The 13,171-nt window shown below is 40.2% G+C and overlaps 1 protein-coding gene across 1 annotated transcript; it reads left to right on the top strand.

Annotated features, from left to right (window-relative positions):
• The first annotated feature begins 631 nt into the window (after positions 1–631).
• On the top strand, positions 632–6,979 carry LOC115169302 (zinc finger protein 594). The gene is made up of 4 exons (XM_029724790.1): positions 632–1,061; positions 3,093–3,839; positions 4,094–4,864; positions 5,472–6,979. The coding sequence occupies exons 1-4, from the start codon at positions 791–793 to the stop codon at positions 6,404–6,406; spliced, it is 2,724 nt and encodes a 907-aa protein (XP_029580650.1). The 5' UTR covers positions 632–790; the 3' UTR covers positions 6,407–6,979.
• The last annotated feature ends 6,192 nt before the right edge of the window (positions 6,980–13,171 follow it).

Genomic DNA, 13,171 nt, shown 5'->3' with positions numbered 1-13,171 from the left:
TTCTTTGTGACTTGCCGTAACTCTCTGTGGTTCTAAATCAATTAGTTGTTTAGTGGTCCGAAAATGTCAGAAACATTAACTTGCTTGACCATGCTGTAGGTAGGTCATGTAACTGTTACTGTACATGCAATATGCTTTGTGAACTTCACTGGACAGAGGTTGCTGTCCGGTTTTGTAACAAAACAAAGGTGAGGTTGAATTTATTCTGCCACTGCCTTCTTATTGTCTCGGTCTTTAGGCTTATATATCACTGTTGCGAGGTATATGAACGAACAGGATAAATCATAGAGCAAACAACGCAATTATCACAACACATAGGTTGGCTTCCCCAGTGATTTTACCCACTCACTGCTACTGCTGGGCATCTGGATAAACGAGTTGAGTTAAGAAGCTGAGAATAAAAATGTGCTTCTTCTATAGAAATATGTATTGCCTCTCGCTAAATAGTACAAAGCAGACTATTCAGTCAACGTTCCTATATGTCCTAGACTATGGCGACAATCTATAGAGGAACCAGACTAATTAAAATAATTGTATGTATTGTAGATAGGCCATGACTGACCTCACACTCCAGTACAGTAGATGGCGGTGTATGCGATCCGCAAACCCAATCTCAAAGAAGAAGAAACTAGCAGTGACACAGAACTACACGGGTAACATTGTAGCTAGCATTTTTAAACCAAATGATTAGCCTACCAGTAGCATATAGAATAACGTTACTTAGAAACAAAGTTCCAATCTTTTGCAGGAGTACGACAGAGCTGCGTTAAGATTAATTAAACATTTGAAAATGTTGAGCAGTGTTTCTCTACGGGCGCAGATCGCGTCCATCATAGAGGTACTTTCTAAAGCGGCGGTTGCAGAAATTAGCAAAGTAGTCGACGATGGTATAGTTGTGTTACGTGTGGAAATGTGTCAACGGGAAAATGAAATCAACGTGCTGAAAGATAATTTACAACAACTTGACAGCGAGCTTCGAAGAGCTCGAGCTCGTGGGATTCAAGCTCGAAGACGCATTCATCATGGTCGATCAGTCGCTGCTGAGAATCTTGGGAGAGAAGGTGGGTACACGACCTGGTATTAGCAGCAACTCTACTATCAATCAATAGTTAGCAGTACGTAACTGTGCACGTAACATTGGTCAGCTAGCCATAGCACAATTTCAGGTAAACAATGTAGGTTTATTTAATCGGCCAACTCACGTTCACATTGAACCAGAATCTGTATTTACAGAATATGTCGATTATCCTTAAACCCAGGACGCAGCCATTCAACTTGCCATTCACCAGCTTTTCAAGATGAATAATGTAAAAATACGAACGGTACGTAATAACGAATGTAGTTTAATGTCGTTACGGACGGTATGTACTTCTAAAAATAGCTCTAAATAAAAAGTTACATGCACCGGGAAAAAAAATCGTCTTTAAAGAATTTAAGTATTGTTTTTGACCAAGTGCGCATGTACCTCCTGCAATATTTGTAATGGAATTAATATACACTAAATAAAGCCTATCTTTATGTACTATCACATTAAAAACGTGCACTGTTGTCTACTTACAATACATATTATTGCATTCCGTGTAGCGCCGGTGAAACCGATTGAAATGATCATACACTCTTGTAAGGGGATGACGCAGAGATCTCTATATAATGACGAGATGCTCATATCTCTGCCCTAACAATGGGAGTCGTTGTCCCAAAGGCGGGAAGGCAAGGGACGAGTTTAAGTTAAAAAAAAAAAGCTTAGGTCAAAATAACGCATTGGTTTTTTGGGGGGAGAGTGAAACTTCTTGTTTAACTGCCTCCTCTCTGGATATAATCAATTACCTCTCTTCCTGCAGATGAGTGATAGGGGTTAACCTAGAGGTTAAGAGCTCTAGATAAGAGTGTCTGCTAAAATATAAGTTATTCTGGCACGGACAAGGCTAGTGATGGTGTGATTGTGAAATCATGTCATTATTACATACCGTTACACCCTTCTTTGACACAACCCCTCAGAAACTAGGGTTGGACTGATATATGATTAAATCGAATGTTGTGATATTTGACATTGACAAAATATTGTAAAGTGCAAGAGCCTTAAATGTACAAATCCAAACTGCAGTTTTACCAATTATGCAGTATCAATATGTTGCAAATCCATTTTTTTTTAATACATGCACCGAATACAACAGGTGTAGACCTTAACGTGAAATGCTTACTTACAAGTCCTTAACCAACAATGCAGTTTTAAGAAAATATTTACTAAATAAACTAAAGTAAAAAAAAGTAACACAATAAAATAACAATAACGAGGCTATATACAGGGGGTACCGGTACCGAGTCAATGTGTGGGGGGTACAGGTTAGTTGAGATAATTCAGGTAATATTAATATTATGTTTGGTAGGCTCGCGTCACTGGGCAGGTCGCAGCTAGGTTTCCCTTTGTAGTCTGTAATAGTTTGCAAGCCATGCCACATCTGACAAGCATCAGAGTTGGTGTAGGAGGATTCAATCTTTGTCCTGTATTGATGCTTTGCCTGTTTGATGGTTTGTCGGAGGGCATAGTGGGATTTCTTATAAGCGTTCGGGTTAGTGTCCTGAACCTTGAAAGCAGCAGCTCTTGCCTTTAGCTCGGTGCGGATGTTGCCTGTAATCCATGATTTCTGGTTGGGATATGTACGTACGGTCACTGTGGGGACGGTCATTGATGCATTTATTGATGAAGCCGGTGACTGAGGTGGTATACTACTCAATGCCATCGGACGAATCCCAGAACATATTCCAGTCTGTGCTAGCAAAACAGTCCTGTCAGTAGCATCCACGTCATCTGACCACTTCTTAATGAATAAACTAAGACATATTTTTTCGACATAACATTATTTAATGAGAATGCTACTAATATCGTAAACAAATAAGCAAAAACAAATGCACAGTCTGGAATTATCTAGTCATTAACGGTGCAAAAACGACTATATCGCGATATTTGGGGTAGCATATCATAGAAGAGGTCTCCCATTGTCCAACCCTAACAGACACGGATCCATTTAGTTTATTATTAAAACAAACAATGAAGGATTTTGATGACATGCAATACTTATTCATTTCCACAGGGCCAGGTAAAAGTGGTACTGCTTGTGTCGGGAGGACCTCGCCTGAGAAACTGCAGTCTGGGGAAGATGGTAATGAAAGGGATGAAGAAGACATTCGACGTGCAGTTGAGACTCAGGTGAAGACTGAGCCAGGAGTGGAGCTGGAACAAAGAGAGCAAAGTACAGGGAGAAAGGACAAAGGTCATCTGGATGCTGAACTGTCAATGTATGACAGAGACAGCCAGCAGTGGATGTCCAGTTCACAAGCAGACAATGATATGGAGATGAGCAATTCAGAATATTTGAATAGTTCAGGGCAAAACTCCCAGTGTCTCCCTGATCACTCTCCTGTGCCTCCTGGAAATTCCGGCAAGGCGGAAGCTTCACGCAGCAGTGTTTCGTTTCCAGGTAAACCATATTTTGATGTAAGAGAGGATATGATTTCACAGCTCAGACAGTCACAACATTATCGGCAGTCGGACATACTCAAGAGAACAAGTGATGGCACAGTACAGTCAAACCCAGACCCTAGAAGTGTATTGGGTTTTGGCTCAAATTATAATACTGCAAGGAGAGCGAGGACCAAGAGATTTTGCCAGGTTAAGAAACACTTCATTTGCACACTGTGTGGAAAGAGTTTTGAACGTTACGGTCATCTTGAAAGGCATCTGCGAATTCATACGGGTGAGAAACCATACAGCTGTGACCTATGTGGGAGATGTTTCAACCAGAAGAGTAGCCTCAAAGGGCATCTGAAGACTCACAGAGGTAAGAGATTAGAATCAGTATGTAAACAGTACATTGGTTATAGATCATAGGCAATTCCATGACTGCGTACCAAATCACACCCTATTCCCTATATAGTGTAGAGCCCATAGGGCTCTGGTCAAAAGTAGTGCATTGTATAGGTAATTGGGTACAATTTGGAACACTCAGATAATAACACCAATATATTGGTTATTATAAGGACATAAACAATTCCCTGCCTCATTTTATTAATCAAATATAATATTTCCACACAGTATCGATAGACGGACAAGCTAACAACGCGGAGATGCCTCCCCTGGATAGAAGTCAGTCTGAGGAAGAGCAATGCAACAAAAATAATGAAGTGGTCCAAACTCCTCCTGAGATACCTGTGAAGTCGGAGCCAGAGGAGCAGAAGGATGCATCCCAGACACTGAATCATGAAGGAGAAGAACAGACTGCAGGAAGCGCAGAAGAGCTGGCTGCTAACTTGTCATTGTATGAGAGGGGGAGCCAGTCGTGGATGTCCGGTTCACAAGCAGACAATGATATTGAGACGAGCAATTCAGAATATTTCAGCAGTTCTGGTCACAAGTCACAGTGTCTCCCTGACCACTCGCCTTTAAATCATGTCCCAGGAATGGTGGAAGCGTCATGCAGCAGTGCATCATTTCCAGGAAAACCATATGTTGACGTCAGAGAGGATATGATTTTGCAGCTCAGACAGCAACATTATGGACCTTCAGACACACTCTTGATAGCAAGTGACGGCACAGTACAGTCAAACTCACAGGGCATGGAAGGGGTTACACTGAACCATAGCCCTATCTTCTCTAGTTTTCCAAGGAAAGTGAGAACCTTCCAAGGAGTCACCAAGGACAAGAAGTGCTTCATCTGTTCATTCTGTGGGAAAGTTTTTGAGCGGGTTGGTCATCTGGAAAGGCACCAGCGAATTCATACGGGTGAGAAACCGTACAGATGTGAAATATGCGGAAGGTGTTTCAACCAGAAGAGCAGCCTCAAAGGGCATCTGAAGACTCACAGAGGTAAGTGACAAAAATAATGTTTTTCATACTTTTAATACATGAAAATGTAAATCTGTTAACTGTTCTAAGGTTCCATCCTAAATGGCACCCTATTCCCTTTATAGTGTACTACTTTTGACCTTGGCCCATAGGGCTCTGATCAAAGTAGTGCACTACATACAGAATAAGGTGTCATTTGGGACAGATACTACTGACTTGTTGCACCCTCGACAACTACTATGATTATTATTATTTGACAATGCTGGTCATTTATGAACATTTGAACATCTAGGCCATGTGCTGTTATAATCTCCACCCGGCACAGCCAGAAGAGGACTGGCCACCCCTCATAGCCTGGTTTCTTCCTAGGTTTTGGCCTTTCTAGGGAGTTTTTCCTAGCCACCGTGCTTCTACACCTGCATTGCTTGCTGTTTGGGGTTTTAGGCTGGGTTTCTGTACAGCACTTTGAGATATCAGCTGATGTAAGAAGGGCTATATAAATACATTTGATACTAAATGTTTTCCTGGCCTCTTTCAGTGGTTTAGGATGAAGTTAACAGCTAGTGTTAAATTGCTATTTTGATGTTATTAATGCTAAAATATTTGGTACTCTTGTTTTGTCAAGCAGATGGTGTTGAAATGCTAACGGAACAACCTCTACTTGATAAGAAGCCTGATGTCCATCCTAGACCCTCAGAGAACCCAGAGGAACAGAGGGCTCAGGCCTCACTTGCTGAAGAACAGCCTAGCTCTGGGGACAGTGAAGATGAGGAGGGGGGAAGGGGGCAGGGGTTAGTAGTGAAAGCAGAGCAAGAGGAGTTTAAAGCCCAGACAATCAATCTGTCTGGACATCAACACCAACAAAGCACAGAGCGACCAGGTTATCAGGATGACCCAGAGTATGTCATGGATGAGAGGGAGAGTCAGATGGGGAGATCTTTTACAGCAGAGAGGCACAATGATAACGAGTCTGGGTCTGTACATCCAGGTTGCTCCTTCGATGGTACAAAGCAGCAGAACTCCCATCCAGATTCACCCAGTGTGAAATACAATCACCGTCTTTTTGATGGAATGCACCACCACGGGTTCTATTCGTCAGCTTCTAGAGAGGTGGAACTTGAACACTTGTCTTTTCAGGATGAGAAAAACAAGTTGGAAATGATTGAGCAAGAGCAGTATGCAGGAATGGCTCTACATGTAAGGAACCGAGAGGATGGCAATGGGACAATACTACCCAGGTTTCAGGGCCGGGTACCACTACCTGTAGAGAAGGAAACGGCAATAAGAGAGTACATCACAGAACCAAACAGTCAAGAAGGCATTTTATTTGCTCTTGGTATAGACGGTTTTGACAGCACAGAGGGCAGCAGTGCCACCACAGACAACACAAGAAATAGATGTTTCATATGCTCCATTTGTGGAAAGAGTTTTGATCGCCATAGTCATTTTGAAAGACACCAGCGCACTCATACTGGTGAGAAACCCTACTGCTGTGAGATATGTGGTAAGAGTTTCACTCAGAAGAGCAGCCTGAAAGCTCATCAGAGACTTCATACAGGGTAGTTAATCAAAGGCCAGATGGGCTTCATCAAAATGCAATCAATACTAGTGTTGTAAAATGAGTATTGGACATATGGCTGCCATTGGTAATAACTCGGTGTTGCAACAATTTGGAAGTTCAACTATATTGTGTTAAGACTTAATATGTTTGTTTTATATGGTTGTTTCCATTACACTTGATTAAATGGAACATTTGAGTAGTGCTTAGTTTGTTGTCATCATGTATCTCCAATAATATATAAAAAAAGGTTAAAGAAAAACTTTGAATAATGACATTTCTTTTCTCTCTTTCTACATCAAACATATGGATAATTTATCCAATTAATAGGGTTACGTAACCATTGTTTTTGGAGAAGACCTTGATGGTAAGTTTGCCTACTACTCAATGAATGAGTAGAGTAGTTCATATTGAGTTTTACTCAAGCTACCAAAACACAGGAAAATCAGCCTAGTTTGAGTAAAATGTGCTTATTTTTCTGCATGTATATATTTTTCAAGTAAATGTAAAATTGTCTCAATCTTGTGGGTTCACTGTTTTACTTGTTGTTAGTAAAATAAAATGTTTTATAAGAGGATTCCTATTTTTTGCCTTTCCAACTTTTGTGTTCACTTTTCTAGTATTTTCAGTAACAGAAGTTTGATGCGGAAGTAGTTTATTTTGCAAACAGATTTCAATTTTGGTTGATGTGGCTAGCTTTTAGAATTAAAAGTTGGATATACAGTTGAAGTCGGAAGCTTACATACACCTTAGCCAAATACATTTAAACTCAGTTTTTCACAATTCCTGACATTTAATCCTAGTAAAAATTCCCTGAGGAGTTTAAAGCCCAGACAATGATCCTAACATTTTGTCAGTTAGGATCACCACTTTATTTTAAGAATGTGAAATGTCAGAATAGTAGTAGAGAGAATTATTTATTTAAGCTTTTATTTCTTTCATCACATTCCCAGTGGGTCAGAAGTTTACATACACTCAATTAGTATTTGGTAGCATTGCCTTTTAATTGTTTAACTTGGTTCGAACGGTTCGGGTAGCCTTCCACAAGCTTCCCACAATAAGTTGGGTGAATTTTGGCCCATTCCTCCTGACAGAGCTGGTGTAACGGAGTCAGGTTTGTAGGCCTCGCTCACACACGCTTTTTCACTTCTGCCCACTAACTTTCAATGGGATTGAGGTCAGGGCATGTGATGGCCACTCCAATACCTTGACTTTGTTGTCGTTAAGCCATTTTGCCACTTTAACTTCCTGACTGATGTCTTGAGATGTTGCTTCAATATATCCACATAATTTTCCTACCTCATGATGCCATCTATTTTGTGAAGTGCACCACTCCTGTAGCAAAGCACCCTCACAACATGATGCTGCCACCCCCGTGCTTCATGGTTGGGATGGTGTTCTTCGGCTTGCAAGCGTTCCCTTTTTCCTTCAAACATAATGATGGTCATTATGGCAAAACAGTTCTATTTTTGTTTCATCAGACCAGAGGACATTACTCCAAAACGTACGATCTTTGTCCCCATGTGCAGTTGCAAACCATAGTCTGGCTTTTTTATGGTGGTTTTGGAGCAGTGGCTTCTTCCTTGCTGAGCGGCCTTTCAGGTTATGTTGATATAGGACTCGTTTTACTGTGGATATAGATACTTTTGTACCTGTTTCCTCCAGCATCTTCACAAGGTCCTTTGCTGTTGTTCTGGGATTGATTTGCACTTTTCGCACCAAAGTACGTTAATCTCTAGGAGACAGAACACGTCTCCTTCCTGAGCGGTATGACAGCTGCGTGGTCCCATGGTGTTAATACTTGTGTACTATTGTTAGATTGTTAGATTTTCCCATGATGTCAAGCAAATAGGCACTGAGTTTGAAGGTAGGCCTTGAAATACATCCACAGGTACACCTCCAATTGACTCAAATTATGTCAATTAGCCTATCAGAAGCTTCAAAAGCCATGACACCATTTTCTGGAATTTTCCAAGCTGTTTAAAGGCACAGTCAATTTAGTGTATGTAAACTTCTGACCCACTGGAATTGTGATACAGTGAATTATAAGTGAAATAATCTGTCTTTAAACAATTGTTGGAAAAATTACTTGTGTCATGCACAAAGTAGATGTCCTAACCGACATGCCAAAACTATAGTTTGTTAACAAGAAATTTGTGGAGTGGTTGAAAAACGAGTATTAATGACTCCAACCTAAGCGTATGTAATCTTCTGAATTCAACTATATATGGAATTGTTTTAATTAGGTCATAGCAAGGACCAGTTTGCTATTTGGTTTAGAATGTTAAAACCCTTTGAAGTGTAAAATATTGAAAATTATTTTATGAAAAGGTTTTTTGGCCTTGCTGCTATTTGCCTCTACAAAGGCATTGAATAACAGATTCAGTACATGGAACAACAGATTGTTCCCCCCCCCCAAAAAAACCCCATCTAAAGGTGTGTTTGTTCTGAATTGTCTGTCCGATATGAGAAAGATCAGGAAATTGTATACATTGTACATGTATTTAACCCCTTATTTTTCCACAGTTGTTATATAATTAGTGTGTAGCCCAAACTGTTCAGAAGGTACAGCAGTTGGCAGATCGGCTGTACCGATTTCAAGTCACAAGAGGCTTGTGGGGGTCATAGAGCAAAACGGAGGACATAAGGGTCATAGTTTTTAGGCCAGTTTGGACGCTATTGACGATTTTGTGAGAATACCGATTCTCAGGATGTCTCATAGTCTGAGAAACACAGCTCAAACCCTGTCACCTTTCATTGCAGATGCGGAAGGGCGGATTAAGACGCATCCAATGCAACAACAAAAAAACCATTGTTGAAACGTTTTATGCGATTTATATTTCCTGGGGGCGCGGACATCGACTTCAGGGGGCAGGTACATTTTGGCATTGGCAGTTTGAAGATGTCTATTTCAGTAGCCACGTTTGCGGGTGGACTCTGGGCTCAACAGTGCGAGCATTTCACTCGCATATGTGAATTAAAGTATTATCACCTTTATAGTAAAATAAATGCTGCAGAGTAGCTGTTTACAAAGTATTTCTGTCGTGTTGTTTCATAGCTGGTAAAATATTCGCACAAAGTCAAAGAACTACGAATCATATAACGTTAGCCTATTTCACCTCGCCCTGCAACACTGCCTGGCTGCGGGCTTTTTAGAAGCACTGCGCACAGTATAAAAGTTGGTCTAATTGATTTGAGATGAAAGCCTACTGAAGTGAGACTTTGTCCTTGTTTCTTGGATAGTTATATTGTTTTCTTCACAAGCTAGGTTGTTTTTCTATGTTTGAGTATCAACTGCTAAGGAAGAGTAGACAACGCATCTAGCTCACAGGTACAAACACGACTCGAGTCGCGATACCACGGCAACATCCGCCCTTAAAGGGGCAGGTGAAAATTTGTCTCTGATATTTTGGTTAAGACTCAGGTCACAAAAAAAGAAATGTAACAATATACCACATTTAATTCTTACTAGTAATACATGTATTGTTTAGAAACATTACAAAGCATGCTAATCCGATATCACTTTTTGGAGGGGTAATTTTTTAGCTGGAAAGTATATTTTGTCTGGTAAACATTCTGAGTGGCTGGTAGACTTAAAGTTAATTTTAGGCCCTGGATGCAAGACAGTAGTGTTGTCACCATACCAGAATTAGTATCCAGACAGATCTTTTGAGTTCATTACATTTGAAATTGTACTTTTTTTTAATGTATGCATTAATGAATCAATTATACAATTACACTATCTTTTATTTTTTTACCTATCCAACTACATAACATACTGGTAATAATTTATTTGTATGGTAAATCTCTAGTCTATTGATAAACTGGGTAAATCAAGATGTAGCCCCGGCCTATTCACAAAACAGGTTAATGCATGTTCAATAGGAATGTGTGCATGCATTGAGTTATTTAGCTTGTTTTGGCTGATTTCAAAGGGTTACAGATGAAAAAATATATATTTTTCCCGTCCATTTGAGACTTATGTTATTGTACTGATCAACAACATTTGCATATAAAAACGGTCTCTTCTTTTATAAGTGTGCCTGACGCATGACGTCATTAACACAACAGTCAGATGTAGATGATCTTGACTGGAGAGACGTGATGCTGGGGAGAAGAAGCAAATGAATAAAGTTTCAGCTTTGAAATCAGCAATACTAAACATATTATCACAAACAAGGCACTAGGGTGGTACACTGATGTTAGTTCAGCCGTTAGCTAGCAAGGAAAGTCAGCCCACAAAGCTGGAAGCTACCGGTATCTTGGCTTGTAAAGTGTTCTAGCCTGTACTAGCTAATGGACATTGTTTTGCAAACAGTAATTAACAGTTATCATGCTGTGTTGCAGTATTCAAGTGTGTTAACTTCTGTGCAGCATAAATCCTAAGCTGTGTTCAAATACACATACTAATGTACTGTATACTACATACTTAATGAGTATATACTACATACTATTAGTTCATTTTAGTGTACTGTAAACGAATGGTATCGTTTCAATTGAGCGTACTAGAGCGTCGCCTGTCTACCGGAAGTTGATACTGTTGCTATGCAACCTCTTGCTAGCATAACAAATGACTAGCTAAACATTTTACAATTTCAGGTGTGTTCGTATATATTCAATCCGGAGTGCCAGATTGTGCTCTGGGCTTCGTAAATTCCGAGCGTTTCGCTCTCGGCGTATTTAGAGCGCATACTGCTGGCAGTGCTGGACGCTCTGGCGAAGGAGCAGTAGGGTTGATCCGAGCGTTCAACGGCAGTCAAGCACCCAAGCTAACTGGCTAACATTGGCTAGCTACTTCCAGACACAAATGATAAAACACCTTACTCTGACCATTTTACTCACCCTAGCAGAGCTGGTTAGGCTGTTTTCATGTTTTCCAGAGCGTTGGTGTCTGTAGCTGTGCTGCTGGCAGCAATTAAAGCTTTTTTTTTGCAGACGTTGTAAATTCATCAGTTATTCTGTGAAAGAGTGCTCTGAAATCAGAGTAGATAGCCAGATTTTACAATGTCCATTGAAACGCACAACGGCTATACCACTTTTCTAAGAACGACATGAATAATCAAGTCAATAAACGTTGCATACTTAGTTAGATAGCATATAGGTAATATACTGTCTGGCAAGTTTGATGTATTAGTAGATAACTAACGTTAGGTAACATTAACTAGCTAAGATACCGGTACATACTGCTGTAATGCTATGCGGTTTGTAAGGATAGCGTAGCTAAAAAATTGTCAGCCAACATAACGTGTAACGTAACTTATTAGAAAAGTCATTACTTTATTACATTGCTCAACATTTTCTTAACATTTATCATAATTAGTTAAAGCAATGAATTTGTATCCGCTCTCGGACTTCGGCTGCATATTTTCCGCCATTTTCTTCAAATCTGAAAACGTTGTGAAGCCACGCCCGTTTTCTGAAGAATTGCATTATGGTCCGTAAAAGCATGGAAATAGTGTCCACTGCATGTATACTTCGTATTGTGGCGAATTTAGTACGACATCTGGGAACTTTTGGCATACTTACTATATTCATACTATGACCAATAAGCATACTAAATGTGCAATTCACATCACAAATAGCACTATTGGTGCGGTTATTATGAGTATTCGAACACAGCTTAAGACAGTGCAGTGGTTCCTCAGGAGAGGCTAGAGTTAGCAATTGTTGGGGTAGGTTCCTTATTCCTTGTCAATCATTGGCTTATTGGTGAAATCAGCAATCAGACTATCTTCTTTAAGTAAATCAATCAATGTAACAAGTGTCGTCAAGAATGGACCAAGGCGCAGCAGGTATGTGGATACTCATGTTTTTTAATTTTAAAAAAAGGAGTAAAGTATCCACTGGACAAAACAATAAAGACGACAGAAACAGTCTTGCAGGCACATACAACGCAGTGCAAGGACAACTACCCACAACCCCAAAGAAAAACACACACTCCTATATAGGACTCCCAATCAAAGGCAACTCAACACACCTGCCTTCAATTGGGAGTCCAATCACCCACACAACATTTAACAAACACAAACCCCCTGCCACATCCTGACCAAGACTAACACAATTACGCCCTCTGCTGGTCAGGACGTGACAATCAAACCTTTATTAATGCAATTGCAGACAGAAGTTGACAATGGAAACACAGTGCGTATGTTTCAGAGTAAGTTCTGCAAAATAAAAAAAGGTCAAAGTTGCTTTAATATGCTTGCAGTCAACCCCTAGTGATGTAACTGCCTACGTCAACACCTTCTACTCATGAGACCAAGCCCATGCATATACAGTTATACAAACATACAGGAGAAAACAATAGTCCAGTGTTTTCTAAGGGCTCACAGTAATTTTCCATTCTCGTGTGGCTTACAGCAGTGTGTCTGACTTGTCTCGTATCTATTTACTCCCCTGCAGGGGTCTATGTATCTCTTTTAGCCTTGAGGCGCTTTCTCACAAACACCCTGTTTTGACTGCAATGGCTCACACATCTCTCAGACCATTTCTTATAAGAGGCAGAGACTAGAAAATAACTGTGGAACAGTATTAAACCTTATAATGCATATATTGCTACTCTGTGGTCCAGGACCCTATACATGTAGTGGGGGATTGTCTTATAGCCCATCCCCTTCTATTAATACAACATAAGCATAATCAATTATTATAATATATCAATCATTTGGTGCAGCCCCTATCATGACCCCAAGGTGACCTCCATCACAATTAGCAAGTGGACTGCCCTATAAGGGGACATCGGCTGCTCTGATAGACAGACTTGATCTTAT

This window comes from Salmo trutta, chromosome 31 (genome assembly GCF_901001165.1).
Source record: "Salmo trutta chromosome 31, fSalTru1.1, whole genome shotgun sequence".
Lineage (NCBI taxonomy): Eukaryota > Metazoa > Chordata > Actinopteri > Salmoniformes > Salmonidae > Salmo > Salmo trutta.
Note: the sequence above shows the minus strand (reverse complement) of the source record. Positions and strands in the feature narration are given on the sequence as shown.

Excerpts from the sequence above, each read along its gene's own strand:
- LOC115169302 (XM_029724790.1), top strand. The coding sequence starts at position 791 with ATGTTGAGCAGTGTTTCTCTACGGGCGCAGATCGCGTCCATCATAGAG. Across the intron at positions 3,840-4,093 it reads GCATCTGAAGACTCACAGAG|TATCGATAGACGGACAAGCT; the intron begins GTAAGAGATTAG and ends ATTTCCACACAG. Across the intron at positions 4,865-5,471 it reads GCATCTGAAGACTCACAGAG|ATGGTGTTGAAATGCTAACG; the intron begins GTAAGTGACAAA and ends TTTGTCAAGCAG.